General features: G+C 44.7%; 2 protein-coding genes across 2 annotated transcripts in view; one reads left to right on the forward strand and one right to left on the reverse strand.

Moving 5' to 3' along the window:
* Window positions 1–6,010: 6,010 nt before the first annotated feature.
* On the reverse strand, window positions 6,011–15,532 carry LOC310801577 (uncharacterized protein; the record flags this gene model as incomplete). The annotated part of the gene is made up of 3 exons (XM_083665643.1): window positions 6,011–8,506; window positions 8,825–9,067; window positions 15,289–15,532. 3 exons carry the CDS (start codon window positions 15,530–15,532, stop codon window positions 7,485–7,487), a joined length of 1,509 nt encoding a protein of 502 aa, XP_083521769.1. The 3' UTR covers window positions 6,011–7,484.
* LOC310802459 (uncharacterized protein) overlaps window positions 14,372–17,141 on the forward strand; it is a 33,928-nt gene continuing 31,158 nt past the window's right edge. Inside the window, exon 1 of the mRNA XM_083666827.1 lies at window positions 14,372–14,449. The gene's annotated coding sequence lies outside the window, so the exon portion shown is untranslated. The remainder of the gene's footprint in view (window positions 14,450–17,141) is intronic.

Here is a 17,141-nt window from a genome sequence, read left to right on the forward strand (position 1 = left end):
TGGTGTACTTAATAAAGTGGCCGGTGTGTGTGTCAGTAGTCGGGGTAGGGGTACAGATTAGGGGAAGCAACGTTCATTTCCTTCATCTCTACCACAATGCTAGTGGCCATCACGTGGGTTGTAGCCCTTGATGCACATGCTTTACACATCATCGAAATCAATGCACAACAGATCATCAAGAAGGCCACAACCGCACACACCATCAACAATAGTTTAACAAGCTATCATGCTCCCCAAACAGGTTGCAATATGTCAGTGTGAGGCTCACACAAGTAGAACAGATGTTATCTCAGCAGGAAACCGCAGGGCAGATGCAGCTGCTTAAACTGTTAGCACAGGCTCCTGCAGACACAGCTCTGCAGATGATACAGATAACGCCCACTGTCTGACTGTCTCACTGTCTGACTGTCTCACTGTCTGACTGTCTCACTCGCTGATCTCACTGAGGCACAGGCCAATGCTTGAGAGACAGCAATGGAAAACAACTGGAGCTACCTATGTAAATAAGACCTATGTAAATAAGATTTGGTCCAAACGGTAACCTGTGTTTACCGAAATGTTTGTTTTATTTTTATGCTGTATTGTCACATGGAAAGGATCATGTGTCAAAAGGGGGGGGATGACGGATATTGTAAATAAACACTGGTACACACGAGGCTTCTCAAACTATTCACAAAATATTTGTTCAAAATGCCCAGTGTGCCTAAGACATAACATAGGCCGGGGACAGGCTGTTCCCCAATCAAGCCATCCTCCCCCTGATGGCCCATTTGATCATGTTATGATAGATTTTATTGAGTTAAACCCCTGCGAGGGAAAGAAATATTGTTTGGTTTTTGTAGATGTGTTTTCCAAATGGGTTGAGGTTTTCCCATCTGGAACAGCAGATTCCTCAGCAGTGGCTAAGGCATTGTTAACCGAAATAGTGCCACGGTGGGGAATCCCTAGGAAACTGTCAAGTGACAACGGGTCACATTTTGGACATTTTGTCGTACAGAAAATGTCTGAGTATCTAGGGGTGGACTTGAGAACTCACTGCTCTTATCATCCCCAGAGTGGAGAGAGAGAACGGGACAATTAAGATGAAACTGTCAAAATTGTGCGAGGAAACGGGACTGAACTGGGTGAAAGCCCTCCCATTGATACTCACGGCCATGAGAGGTGGACCTAGGGCAAAGAACGGCCTATCTCCTCATGAGATACTGACTGGTAGACCAATGAACACAGGGATAGGCGCACCCCGTAACGGGGGTGGGCTAACCACTGAATATGCGAATGACTCAATGTTGACGTCCTGTGCTAACCTGTCTGAGGTCTTAAAAGACATCCACAGAACCGTGACGGAGGCACTCCCCGCACCGCTAGAGGGACGTCTTCACGACATCCGACCAGGAGAGTGGGAGTTGATCAAGAACTGCAAGAGAAAACACTGGAGCAGTCCACGGTGGTTGGGGCCATTCCAGGTTCATCTCGTCACGCAGTCTGCAATGAAGGTAGCTGAGAGAGGCACGTGGGCACACGCCACACACTGCAAGAAGGTGCCACCGCCGGCGGGACCAGACCAGGTGGGACCAGACCAGGTGGAACCAGACCAGGTGGGACCAGACCAGGGTAGCCAGGCCCAGGACAAGGACGACACGGAGAGACCGGACGTGGGCAGCCAGGCCCCAGACGACACGGAGTGACCAGGCCAGGAGGAGAAGGGTAGCCAGGCCCGAGACGAGGACAACCCCGAGTCACGCCAGGGACTCCAACAAGAATCACGTGCTAGTAACCTCTGCAAAATGAGCTCCATGGGGCCACGGGGACGGCCTTGGCACCCATTTAGGAGAACTGGAGGGATGAGGCTGACGGTTGGAGGTCTTCTGATCATTGCCATCGTGGTCGTGGGCTCCATCTTCTGGGCCTGCGAGCCACCAAGAGATCCAGAACAAGATGGCAGTGGCGACCTTCCTGACGCTGATGTAATGACCTGTTCTGTACATGGCAAAGAGAATAACTGTACCCGTGTAAAGGCCATGTATTGTAAGGATAGCATCTGTGTTCAGACGAGGAGGATGATGACACCCTTGCGCTGTAGGAGGAGGGGCGCAAGCACCCCTCAGGCTGTCGTACTCTGTAAGATTGAGAATTAAGTATTTTTCCTCACACAGTCTTGAATGTCAGTCAACAGTGCCCTTATCAGGTTGTGTTTACGCTGCTGTTCCCATGGGAACAGGTTTGACCCGGCCGCTGGAAAGTTTTCTCGGAGTGTAGTCGGTCGTCATCCACTCTTTCGCCCACATTTTGCCGGCAGCCGGTGACTTTATCCCAGCTATCCCAGTTATCCCAGCTATCCCGGCGTATCCAGGTCGCCAGGTCAGGTATCCCCCAAATTGTGGTTGAAATTCTAGGGTAACCACTCTGTACTATTAGCTCTTTGGAGATGAGAATCAAGAAATAAAGGCTTGCTGCACCACAATACAAGTTGAGTCTTTATTGAATGCTTGCAAGCATGGGAGTTACGCAGAACAGCAATAGTTCAGCACAAGTCCGAAGACGCAGCTTCAGAGTTCCCCTTTTATAGAGGGAGGAAACAAAATAGGTCGTACATAGTTCATCTTGCAAGTGTTGGCAGTTGGGACATCAGATATGAGGCAAGACGGGGCTGTTTTGGAGAAACAGCTCTGTGGTAATCAGCAGTTTACGCTTTTGCACCCCACCTCTGCACCCCACCTCTGCACACTTGGCTCGTCTTCCTTTGCTCCTGCTACTGTCATGAGTCTTTCTCCCGTCCCTGTTATTTCTTCTGTCTGTAGACGAGGCTCTCCACCTCGCTGCTGCAACCTCTCCAGTCTGGTCTCCCACACACTCACACTGTGTTGACCATGAGTTAATCTCCCACACACTCACACTGTGTTGACCATGAGTTAATCTACCACACACTCACACTGTGTTGACCATGAGTTAATCTACCACACACTCACACTGTGTTGACAAAAAAATCATGTATTGGTCATGTACACAATATACAAGATACAGTGTAATTAAATGCTTTAGGGCAAACAACTCATCAACAATAACAATTAACAGTGCAATAATAATAATAATAATAGAAAAGAATGAAACAATGACAATAGGTTACAGTGGCACAGAATAGCAGCAGAAACTCAGCAACATGTCAGTGACCTGCTGCTGCAGGAGGACTCCTTTGAGTCCCTCCACTTCCTGGTTCTCACAGACATGGATCACACCAGAGAACACGGCTACTCCAGCAGCCCTCTCTGCTGCCTACTCCTCTCCTCACACCCCCAGGGTTTGAAGTGATTTAACTCTTCACTCCATCTGGGACCTTATTTCAGATCAACAACTTCCAACATTCACTTGTCTAAGAGACACCTACTGGTCAATAAGAAGAACTACATCAAATACACTGTAACAGTGGGGCCTGTTGTGACGGGCGGGTTTGAACCCGGGTCTCATCACTCCATCACATTGTCATCACGTCAGCATTGTTTCCTGTCCCCACGCTGTCCCTCCTCTCAGGAGACGATAGATGGATCCTTCCCCGGGGCTTTTGAACGTCTCTCATCAGTCTTATTAAACATGTCTCCCTGACAGAGAAGGACCCTGGACTCCTAGACTCTAGACACTTGTGTAGATCTGAAAGGTGATAGGATAGGTCTAAGCACGATGGGTGTGGCTCCTCTGATAGGCTAGGTTACACCTGTCCAATCCTTTCAGATCTACACAAGTGAATTGCCAATATGGCCATGGACTACTACTACAAGGAGCCATACCCATCATGCTTAGGACCTCTTATAACCTTTCAGATCCACACAAGTGTCTAGAGTCTAGGAGAACCTCTAAGAACCTCTTTCCTTCACTCCCTTCACAAATCCACCCCTGGCTATCTACGTTCATCTTATGATGAAGGCTGATTTGAGGCTATAAAGCCTAACCTTGATTTGAAGACTCTAGATTAAAATAAATAAATAATAATAATAATGTTTTACTTGCAGTGAAATTGTATTGGCCTCAAAGACAAACTAAAGGCCCCACTGTTACAGTGTATTTGGTGTAGTTCTTTTTATTGACCAGTAGGTGTCTCAATTAGTCTTCTCAGTAGTCTTCAACAAGTGAATGTTGGAAGTTGTTGATCTGAAATAAGGTCCCAGATGGAGTGAAGAGTTACATCACTTCACACCCTGGGGGTGTGAGGAGAGGAGTAGGCAGCAGAGAGGGCTGCTGGAGTAGCCGTGTTCTCTGGTGTGATCCATGTCTCTGTGAGAACCAGGAAGTGAAGGGACTCAAAGGAGGCAAAGGCTGAGATGAACTCAGTGGACTGTCAGTCCCAGAGTCCTCCTGCAGCAGCAGGTCACTGACATGTTGCTGAGTTTCTGCTGCTATTCTGTGCCACTGTAACCTATTTATTGTCATTGTTTTATTCTTTCCTATTATTATTGCATTAATTGTTATTGTTATTGTTGATGAGTTGTTTGCCCTAAAGTGTGTAATTACACTGTATCTTGTATATTGTGTACATGACCAATACATTATTTTTTCTGTCAACACAGTTTGAGTGTGTGGTAGATTAACTCATGGTCAACACAGTGTGAGTGTGCGGGAGACCAGACTGGAGAGGTTGCAGCAGTGAGGTGGAGAGCCTTGTCTACAGACAGAAGAAATAACAGGGATGGGAGAAAGACTTGTGACAGTAGCAGGAGCTAGGTCAAAGGTCTTTCTTCAAAGAACTATTCAAAATACCTCTAAACATGCACACACAGACTAAAGGAAAACAGTTCAACGTCATAGTGATCCTGACTAACCAAGGACTTGTTTGATAGTATTTTGGGCAACCTGATGAGCTGAACGCTGTGAACCTGCTGCCTTCACAGCCTGAAGGGACATGTTTAAGAGGCCTGCTAACTCCAGGTGAGAACGGAGAAATAAGGGACATCGAGGTGTTTATCATTTTGGGCGAAAAGTGTCAAGATAGAGATATTTTAGGCTGTCAGCACTAAAAGACAGTCAGAGTCTAAGTCTTAATGCCCATCATGTCTGTTTCCACCAAACAGTCTGACACTCCGCCCCGACTCTCACATTTGTATTTTATTGAACCTTTATTTTATCAGGGAGTCCCACTGAGACCAAAGTCTCTTTTACAAGGAAGCCCTGCATACACAGTTTACAACCATACATAATACACATACAAAATTACAACATAATAAAACACAATCAAGAAAAACAAACACATTTTACAATAAAGAGGTCCTTAATGAAAACTTTAAACTGCCCTAGCAGCACCAGAGCAACCGACTGAAATGTTCTCTGCAGATTCTGATTCTCTGTAGATTGTTCCAGCAGTGAGGTGCATCACAACTAAAGATGGATTTACCCAATTCAGTTGAGACCGAGGAACCTCAAGAGTTGAACAACAAGTTGGGTAATTGATGTTTTGGAATTTCAATAATGAGGTTAGGTAACTGGGAGTTTATGCAGTAAGGCGTTATACACAACAATGGAGTAATGCAGAGATCTACGAGGTCCAGCCAACTTTTTGATACAGGATGCAATGGTGAGTATTAAAACGATCACCTGTGATGAAGTGAAGGGCGCTATGATGGACGGCATCCACAGGTTTAAGAGTCGTAGCTTCTGCACTTCAGTAGATGACATCACATAATCAAGCCCTGGCATGAAGGTTGATTGTACAATCTGCTTCCTGCTGTTCAGGGAAAGGCAAGATCTATTCCTATAAAATAAGCTTTTTAACAAGCTCCTCTGTTTGTTTTCTGAACGTCAAGTCTTTGTCAAACCAAATACACAAGTATTTATAAGTGGGGACACACTCAATAGGGGCACCACCTAAAGTACATATGCATAAATCAGACACATTTTTGTGTGATTTGGAAAATAACATATTTTGTTTCTCCAACATTCAGCACCAACCTCAGCCCAACAAAAGCTCTCTGCAGGACAGCGAATGCCGACTGTAGTTCAGAAGGAGCCTGGTCAATCATGGTGGCAATAGCATAAACAACAGTGTCATCAGCATATAGATGCAGGCCGCAATTATTTACAGATAATTCAATATTGTTCATGTTAATAGTAAAAAGAAATGGTCCAAGAATTGATCCTTGTGGAACACCCTTTGTTATGTACAAAAAAACAGATTTTACATCATCAATTAAGACACACTGCGTTCTGGTCGTTAAATCATTTTCAAACCATCTACATGAAGCTTGATCCAGGCCTATTTCAGACAACCTCCAAGTCCAAAGTAGGGAATGGTCGACTGTAACAAATACCTTACAGAGATGTATAAATAAGGCAGCACAATGTTTTATTCTGATCCAGGCAATTTATCACATCATCTAAGACAAGTGTAGCAGCTGAGACTGTGCCATGATCAGGTCTAAAGCCAGATTGGTGCACATTTAGAACAGAATGGGAAGATAAATGGTTCTTAGTTGGGAGTTGACCAGAGACTCTATTACTTTGGGTGGTAGTTATCTAGGTCGGAGGGATCACCACCTTCATGGAGAAGGAGCACATGGGCTCTCTTCAGAACCTTGGGGATAGGGTTAGGGTTAGGGTTAGGGTTAGGGTCAGGGTTAGGGTCAGGGTTAGGGTTAGGGTCAGGGTTAGGGTCAGGGTTAGGGTCAGGGTTAGGGTCAGGGTCAGGGTCAGGGTTAGGGTCAGGGTTAGGGTCAGGGTTAGGGTCAGGGTTAGGGTTAAAATACGTTTGTTTAAGTAAGTGAGTCATCTATCCATCAATCATCAGAAGAAAAACAAATCTATGCTAGGACCAGGGGCCATTGGCAGTCACAATGCTAGAAGAAGGAAGGATTACCTTTTTTATTTGTATTAATTACAGTAGAGAAACTGTACAGGGGGGTAGTGGGGATGAAGAGGTCTCTAGGGTTAGGGTTAGTACAGGGGGGTAGTGGGGATGAAGAGGTCTCTAGGGTTAGGGTTAGTACAGGGGGGTAGTGGGGATGAAGAGGTCTCTAGGGTTAGGGTTAGTACAGGGGTGTAGTGGGGATGAAGAGGTCTTGAGGAGGGACAGTCAAGATGTAACCTGAAGAGATGGGTCTTCAGTCTACGGCAATAGGACTGGATCAAGCAGATCAGCCCCAATAGATTTATTATTTATGTCAATTTTAAGCAGGGCATCCAGTAGATCACAAGTAGAAGATTTGCTAGTGGTTGATTGATCTCCCATCGAGCCAAGTGGGGGCTGGGAGATGGGGGAGCAGTCGACCGTCTGACCAGGGTCAGCCAAACCACCATTTCTCTCAAATAACTCCTAACACTGCCTGTCAGGTGTCTCTCCTGTGTGTATGGTTATTACAATGCTTCTAATGAGGTCAAACACACAAACCATTGGAGCACGCAACTCTCTCCTGTTCTGTGACCATAAAGGGCTTTGCTGATGATCGATATGCTACAAGACCAAACTTACTAGAAATAAACTGATGTATCTGCCCCTATGTCGTCGTTCAAGGGGCAATGGAACTGTCAAAGTCTGGACCATGATGCTTTCTCTGGTGTGTCAACAGGTTGCTGGAAGTAGTGAAACTCTTCTCACACTGTGAGCAGTGGTATGGCCTCTCTCCTGTATGTATTCTCTGATGTCTCTTTAGGCCTCTTAGTTCACTGAAACTCTTCTCACACTGGGAGCAGTGGTATGGTTTCTCTCCTGTGTGTATTCTCTGATGTCTATTTAGGGCACTGGAGCGATTGAATCTCTTCCCACACTGGGAGCAGTGGTATGGCCTCTCTCCTGTGTGTATTCTCTGATGTGTCTTTAGGTTTCCTAGTTGACTGAAACTCTCCCCACACTGCGAGCAGTGGTAAGGCCTCTCTCCTGTGTGTATACTCTGATGTGTCTTTAGGTCTCCTAGTTGACTGAAACTCTTCCCACACTGGGAGCAGTGGTATGGCCTCTCTCCTGTGTGTATTCTCTGATGTCTCTGTAGTTGTCCTAGTCGAATGAAACTCTTCCCACACTGGGAGCAGTGGTATGGCCTCTCTCCTGTGTGTATTCTCTGATGTGTATTTAGGTCTCCTAGTCGAATGAAACTCTTCCCACACTGGGAGCAGTGGTATGGCCTCTCTCCTGTATGTATTCTCTGATGTGTTTTTAGGTATTCTATTCGACTGAAACTCTTCCCACACTGGGAGCAGTGGTGTGGCCTCTCTCCTGTGTGTATTCTCTGATGTGTCTTTAGCGCTCCTGCCTGACTGAAACCCTTCCCACACTGGGAGCAGTTGTGTGGCCTCTCTCCTGTGTGTATTCTCTGATGTCTCGTTAGGGCACTGGAGTGATTGAATTTCTTCCCACACTGGGAGCAGTGGTATGGCCTCTCTCCTGTGTGTATTCTCTGATGTCTCTGTAGTTGTCCTAGTCGAATGAAACTCTTCCCACACTGGGAGCAGTGGTACTGGTTTTGCAGTTGTTTATTGTTTCCTGATGTAGTGGAGCTGGGCTCGCTGTCTGAGCCTGGGTTGGACCTCTCTCCTGTAAGAATAGTAATAATAATATATGTCATTTAGCTGATGCTTTTATCCAAAGCGACTTTCATTGCAGTAATGAAACATATACAGGATTATAACAACATGAGAGCAACATAGCCAAGCTATGCTTTTCTCTATTTATCTTTTCCATGCTGTTCACTTCTTTTGGTCTTAGAAAAGCATTATATAAGTAGATATATCGTTGTTAATGTTCAAGAACTTTAGTCTGACCCATTCCTAATACAGTATTAACTCCATAGAGCATTGAACAGGGGTTGTACAATAAATACACTTTGAATATTGGTCAGATTCATGAACTTACCATCCAACTCACTATCTTTCTCCTCTACATCCTCTCCTCCTTCCTCTTCTTTCACCATCACTTCTTCCTCCTCCTCCTCTTTCACAACCACATCGTGTTCCAGTGTTTGACTGCAGTCCTCCAGCTTCACTGCCACCATCTCTGGACCCCGCTGTGTGCTTGTCCGGGCTGGAGAACCACAGCCAGAACCCAGGGATTCTCTGGACTTGGGTTCAGACATGGTAGCTGGGCTGTGAGGTGGATCTGTGTAGTGTGAACAAAGGAAGAGGCACAAACAGTGGAGAGTTAATTTCACAAACATTCAGATTACCAAACACCTAACAGAGGAAATGCACTACTATGAATAGTTATTGTAAAGCATCTTTCACATTGGTTGGGCTGCGGTCCGATTCTCTATCCCTCTGGCTGAATGGTGCACTCTACCCTCCCCCTCATGGGTTTAAAAGGAATAGACTGGTCTAAGCAGCATGGTGGAGTCTCATGCCAGCACCAATCCAATGCTTTTGAATTTTGAAGGATTCGTAAACAAGTGCACCATTCCGCCAGATGGTTGACAATCAAAGCAGGAGAATACAGGACACTGAGCGGGTGAAGGCGGCGTACCCCCCTGAGTGTGGGGGGGGCATAGTAAATGTGGGAGGACTTAGAGCCCATTGTGGCCAAAGGTACAGGCGGACTAAAAGGCCAGCAAAAATTGCAATTATGCAGTACCCCATGATATGACAGCATATTGGTTCGAGACTCTTCTGAGTATTTGTTACAATACATTTACCGCGGCACCTAGAATAGTTTTTGCGCTCTAAGCCAATATATATTTCATATACAATGATTTGCATTGGCTGCATCTATTTGACCTTCAAACATTTACATTACATTTACATTTATGGCATTTAGCAGACGCCTTTATCCAAAGCGACTTACAACAAATACATTTGTTTAAGTAAGTGAATCATCTATCATCATAAGATAAAGTAATCAATGCTCAGACCAGGGGCCATAGGCAGGAGAGAAACTTGTACAGGGGGGTAGTGGGGGTGAAGAGGTCTTTAAGACCATTAAGATGTAGCCTGAAGAGATGGGTCTTCAATCTACGGTGGAACATTGGTAGTGACTCTGCAGTCATGACAGCAATGGGAAGCTCGTTCCACCAGCGGGGCGCCAGGACAGTGGAAAGCCGTGACCGAGTAGTGTGGCTGCTGCATCCACGTAGAGGCGACGGTGCCAGGTGGGCAGCCGAGGTGGAAGAGCGGAGTGATCGCGCAGGGGGGGTTTGGGGGCTGACCATTGCTTGCAAGTAGGGAGGGGCTGTTCCCTTTGCCGCCCGGTAGGCGAGCACCAGGGTCTTGAATCTGATGCGAGCTGCTACCAGGAGCCAGTGAAGGGTGCGGAGGAGGGGGGTGACATGGGAGAGTTTGGGGAGATTGAACACCAGACGGGCAGCAGTGTTCTGGATGAGCTACGTGATGATGAAAGAGTGCGTTGCAGTAGTCAAACATGTTTTAAAAACCCACATTTTATACAGTCAGCTGGTTAAACATTTTAACAACACTGAGGCATGGATTACAGTTTTTCCTGGTCCATGGAGTACTTCCAGGTTACGGAACAATCTTTCTATAAGGTGTACAAAAGTCAACTATCCCTTTAACACCATTAACAAGGAGTTTGGCAATAAATACCATTTTAACATTAGCCAGATTCATGACATGAACTCACCATCCAACTCTCTATCGTTCTCCTCTACATCCTCTCCTGCTTCCTCTTCTTTTACGATCGCATCTTTCTCCTCCACTTCCCCTCCTTTCACCAACAAATCTTCTTCCTTTCCTCCTTCCTTTTCTTCTTTCACCACCACTTCTTCTCCTCCTTCCTCCTCTTTCACCATCACTTCTTCCTCCTCCTCCTCTTTCACTACCACATTGAGTTCCAGTGTTTGACTGCAGTCCTCTAGCTTCACTGCCACCATCTCTGGACCCCGCTGTGTGCTTGTCTGGGCTGGAGAACCACAGCCAGAACCAGGGGACTCTGTGGACTTGGGTTCAGACATGGTAGCTGGGCTGTGAGGTGGATCTGTGTAGGGTAAACAAAGGTAGAGGCACAAACAGTGGAGAGTTAAGTTCAAAAACAGAGGATGTGTGTGATGGACGTCAAGTTGCTGCAAACAGTCCTCACATTTGGAGTTGAACCTGCAAACTCTGAATTTATTATTATTATTATATATTAATTTATAATTTGCTATTATTTGATTTCAGCAACTCACACAGCTACGAGGCGTAGCTCTGAATCAGAAGCGTGTGGTGTGTAAGAACCGGGGGGAGGGGCTGTGGGAGATGATTGATGGGAGGTAAAGCCAATGGTTATGCGTTGTCTGTTTCCGACGATCTTACCATTGGCTTAATGAAGGCCAGGTTTGGCGCGTTGTTCCACCAGACCTTTCACATATGTGGGTGGAAGTGTCTGGGAACGAGACTAGCACTTTAACAACATCACTACTTTGGTCAGTAGCAAACGTATGTTGAAGCCAGTCAGTAAACTACAGACCTACAGACATGAGGCCAACACAGTTTTGTGAGCATCGATGACTTTGTCTTATGATGACTGTTGGATGGATGATTCACTTACTTAAACAAATGTATTTGTTGTAAGTCGCTTTGGATAAAGGCGTCTGCTAAATGCCATCAATGTAAATGTAAAATGTAGATGTAAATGTATTGTGTACCAGGGCGTTGGTAACAGGCTCAGCGTCAGCAAGACCCAAGACAACCCATTACCATTAGGTTACATAGGCAATTTTTTTTTTCTATATCTATTTTTTTTTTTTACTTTCCACCAACCACCAAAAGTTATTTTCACAGGATGAAGTATGTTTTGTTCAAAAATGGGCTGTTTCACCCGTTTCTGAGGTACTCAGACAGGTAAGAACCAGCGACCTTTAAGGCCAGTTCGGGCCATGCCTCGACCAATCCCCTCACTCACTCCCTCGACCAATCCCCTCACTCACTCCCTCGACCAATCCCCTCACTCACTCCCTCGACCAATCCCCTCACTCACTCCCTCGACCAATCCCCTCACTCACTCCCTCGACCAATCCCCTCACTCACTCGCAGAGATGTCATCAAAACGTCACTGAAGGGGTGTGGCCAGGCACCTTCTTTAAAATGGCGACACGAAAATGTATTTCTAGGTCAAGATTCTAGTTACTAACTGTTGTAACTGCAGCTGGGTCTTAATAGTATTCATTTCTGCCGGTATCAACTCCAGCCTTGCTGAAAATCCAGAATTATGTCTCGTTCGTAACGCAGTCAGCTGAAAACTGCAGTGCACACTGGAGGAAGATCGGGACTGACTTGGGCTGGTACTTGGTTGTTAAAAACAAACTATATCCAAGTCTTGCGCAGATTTGCATCTTTAGGAAGGACACGCAACGATGTATTTGCTGCTTTACACCCCTTTACAACCCAATTTGCATGACATGGTTTGCTCGTCATACCTGCAGCTAACGGAGCTATAGAAGGTGGATAGCGACCTGCTTCTGCCAACTGATTAGGGGGGATCAGTGTGGAGCTGGGGAGGGCTGTTCTAATACAAGGATCAATGTGATTAGTCTCATAAAACGAGGTCCTGCGATGACCCAGCAGCAGGAGACAATGAGCAACAGCGTGTAAAAAACATTTCATAGGTTAACTCTTCCGAAACGGTGCTGATCATGGATTTCACACTTCAGCAGTATTTATTCTACACCTCGATGCAGAAATAACATGTGAAATACAGGAAAACGTGTATTTTAGTGCAGGGGGCCTTTAAGTCCTCTAGTTCCATACTGTACACCGGGGCTAACATGCACCATACTGGACGGTACTAGAATAGGCTACAAAAGAACGAATGCCTCTGCCCAGTTAAAGTTATTCATCTGGCTAATACCTTAGTTGTCCTTACCTGCGATGCGATGCTTCATTTATTCACACTCCGGGAGAATCGAACTGCATCCGTTGTCTTGCATCAGGAGAATGTAATCAATCACTGATCAAATAGAATGAAAATGCTCCGCTGACAAAAACACACACATTGTCGTCTTTTGATGACATCATCACTATGTTAAGGCTAACAGAATAAACAGGTAGCAGAATGATTACAAAACTGAAGATGATATACATTCATGGATTACTATTATAAAAAAAAAACATCAGTTCTATTCTATTAATTATTTATCAACACTATTTAACATCAGATTATAAAAACTGCTGCCTGGGGATACACATAATGGTAGTATATAACTATTATATAATATAATATTATATTATATTATTATATTATCCACCTGCCCTCTGATAGGCGAGGTTACACCTGTCCAATCCTTTCAGATCTACAAGTGAACAGGGAGTAGAGGCCAGGGGTTGGTTCTGGACATGGCCAAGGACTACTACCAACATGTGTTTCCCTAGTGAAGTGCTACACTGATGCAGTTTTCTAATCTGATTTTAAAGAGTGGCTATTTGTCCCGATTCCGACAATGACAGAAGATCTTTCCCCCTCCCCTGAACCTCCTGAAAATGCCTTCAACACCTGTTAGGCAACATTTTCTGTCCCCGTCCCTCTGCTTCCTACGTGGCTGGTCCTTATTACACTGCATACCTCACCACCCGGTTGGAATGGAAGAGAGTGATTCTACTAGTACTTTCTTAAAGTGACAGGAGTAATCTGTGTGCCTCATGGGCATATAACCGGTCTGTATGAGCCAGAATTCTTGCTGGTTTGTTGGGGATCAAATACTTATTTCGTTCTATCAAATGCAAATTAATTTATAACTTTATATAATATGTTTTTCTGGACTTTTTTGTTGATATTCTGTGTCTATTTGTTAAAATAAAAGTACCATAAAAATGATAGACCGCTCATTTCTTTGTAATCGGGCAAACTAACAAAATCAGCAGAAATAATTATTTCCCCCACTGTATATGCAGTAGATTTATGTAGGTCCCAATCTGTAATAATACAAAATAAAACAAAATACAAAACAAAATCAAAGTAATCCTATTGGATCCTATAGGTTTTTGGTAAATCTTGAAGGATGTTATCAATCAGATAATAATATGAATCAGAATGCTATTAGAACTGTTTTTATTAAGTGAGAAATTCTGGAATTTTTCAAGGCCAAAATGAGTTACTTTGTGGCTCCACCAGCCCTCTGATAGGCTCGGTTACACCTGTCCAATCCTTTCAGATCTACAGGTGAACAAGGAGTAGAGGCCAGGGGTTGGTTCTGGACATGACCAAAGACTACTACCAACATTTGTGGAGTGCTACACTGATGCACCTACTGCAGTTTTCTAATCTGATGTTAAATAGTGTTGATAAATAATGAATAGAACATATTTCTACATTTTCCATATTATTAATATAGATTAATTGATATAACCGTATATTCTCTGTTGAATGTACCTAGCAGAAAAAAAACTAAACTAAAGAAACTCCCAATGGTGATGTCATCAAGAGATGAAATGTTTGAGATTGTCAGGAGGGTGTGGGGGTTCAGGGCTTAGTTGAGACGAACAACACGAAGCCACAAGCTTCTCCCTCAAGAAACCTGTTGGACCCTGGCCGAGCGTGACGATACATTTAGCACTGCAGGTAAGGAAATCTAATATATTAGCCCGAAGAATAACTTTAACTGTGCAAAGGTCAATTAATATCTGCGGATTGTCACATTGCATTATATTTCGTCCTTTTGTAAGCTGTTATATTATAGTATGGGGTCCGCTGGGGGTAGAATGGAAAGAAAGAAGCTAACATTAGATTGAAATAAATTGAGCAAGCCTTAGCAAAAAAACAAACAAACAAAAAAACCAATCCTTCTTCTGGCATTGTGACTGCCTACGGCCCTAACCCCTAACCCTAACCCTGGTCTGAGCATTGATGACTTTATCTTATGATGACTGATGTTCAGATGATTCACTTACTTAAACAAATGGATTTTTTTAAGTAAAGTGTATGTTGTAAGTCGCCTTGGATAAAGGCGTCTGCTAAACGCCATCAATGTAAATGTAAATGTAGCGGAGCATGACTTTAAGTACAGAGACAACCCATCGGATATTGGTCTCAAGCGTATCACCAAATTGAAGTATGAATACAAAACCATGTGTCGCAGCGAGTAGCCTCTTCGCTCGCGGAAACACAACAGCCGTTTTTCGAGCTTGGGGACAAACCCCAGAGGTTATTGTCCAGGCAGCTAAAGCAGACGCAGGCAGTTCACAACATTAAAGACAAGGCGGGTAAGACGGACCCAGGCGAGATCAAGGAATGTTTCTCACAGTGTTATGAAGAGCTCCATCGCTCCAAGTGTGGAACAGCAGACCTTCAGGTCATTGATACATTGATGCCGACCAGGCGGGATTTATTGCGGGTCGACACTTACACTTCAATCTAAGGCTCGTATTCAATATAATGTATCACCGACATTCGGAGGATACCGTGGTGATCGCTTTGGATGCAGAAAAGGCATTTGACCACAGAGAATGGCGGTAAATGTTGTCGACTGTGAAACATTTTGGGTTTGGTGAAGGTTTTGAGGTCGGTGAGGGTTTTGGGTTTGGTGAGGGTTTTGGGTTTGGTGAGGGTTTTGAGGTTGGTGAGGGTTTTGGGTTTGGTGAGGGTTTTGGGTTTTGGGTTTGGTGAGGGTTTTGAGGTTGGTGAGGGTTTTATTAAGTGGGTCATGGTTATGTACTCTCAGCCTCCCGCATCAGCCACCACCAGCCGTCACGCAGCCTTTCCGTTTGTCCAGAGGTTCCCGCCAGGGCTGCCGTGCTCACTGGACATGGCCAAGGACTACTACCAACTTGTGTTTCCCTAGTGAAGTGCTACACTGATGATTTCTAATCTGATTTTAAAGGGTGGCTATTTGTCCCGATTCCGACAATGACAGAAGATCTTTCCCCCTCCCCTGAACCTCCTGAAAATGCCTTCAACACCTGTTAGGCAACATTTTCTGTCCCCGTCCCTCTGCTTCCTACGTGGCTGGTCCTTATTACACTGCATACCTCACCACCCGGTTGGAATGGAAGAGATTGATTCTAATGACAGGTGTCTTTTATACCCATAACAAGCAGAGATTAGGAGTACTTTCTTAAAGTGACAGGTCCCTCCACTTCCTGGTTCTCACAGACATGGATCACACCAGAGAACACGGCTACTCCAGCAGCCCTCTCTGCTGCCTACTCCTCTCCTCACACCCCCAGGGTGTGAAGTGATTTAACTCTTCACTCCATCTGGGACCTTATTTCAGATCAACAACTTCCAACATTCACTTGTCTAAGAGACACCTACTGGTCAATAAGAAGAACTACATCAAATACACTGTAACAGTGGGGCCTTTAGTTTGTCTTTGAGGCTTTCACTGTGAGTATTTTTTTTTTTTTTTTTTTTTTATAAATCTACAGTCTCCAAATCAAGGTAAGGCTTCATAGCCTCAGTCTTGGTGTGACGGGCGGGTTTGAACCCGGGTCTCATCACTCCATCACATTGTCATCACGTCAGCATTGTTTCCTGTCCCCACGCTGTCCCTCCTCTCAGGAGACGATAGATGGATCCTTCCCCGGGGCTTTTGAACGTCTCTCATCAGTCTTATTGAACATGTCTCCCTGACAGAGAAGGACCCTGGACCCCTAGACTCTAGACACTTGTGTAGATCTGAAAGGTGATAGGATAGGTCTAAGCACGATGGGTGTGGCTCCACCTGCCCTCTGATAGGCTAGGTTACACCTGTCCAACCCTTTCAGATCTACACAAGTGAATTGCTAACATGGCCAAGGACAACTACCAACATGTGTATCCCCAGGCAGCAGTTTTTATAATCTGATGTTAAATAGTGTTGATAAATAATTAATAGAATAGAACTGATGTTTTTTTTTTATAATAGTAATCCATTAATGTATATCATCTTCAGTTTTGTAATCATTCTGCTACCTGTTTATTCTGTTAGCCTTAACATAGTGATGATGTCATCAAAAGACGACAATGTGTGTGTTTTTGTCAGCGGAGCATTTTCATTCTATTTGATCAGTGATTGATTACATTCTCCTGATGCACTTTAATACCGGGAGTGTGAATAAATGAAGCATCGCATCGCAGGTAAGGACAACTAAGGTATTAGCCAGATGAATAACTTTAACTGGGCAGAGACATTCGTTCTTTTGTAGCCTATTCTAGTACCGTCCAGTATGGTGCATGTTAGCCCCGGTGTACAGTATGGAACTAGAGGACTTAAAGGCCCCCTGCACTAAAATACACGTTTTCCTGTATTTCACATGTTATTTCTGCATCGAGG

Source organism: Argentina silus (genome assembly GCF_951799395.1).
Source record: "Argentina silus genome assembly, chromosome: 3".
NCBI lineage: Eukaryota > Metazoa > Chordata > Actinopteri > Argentiniformes > Argentinidae > Argentina > Argentina silus.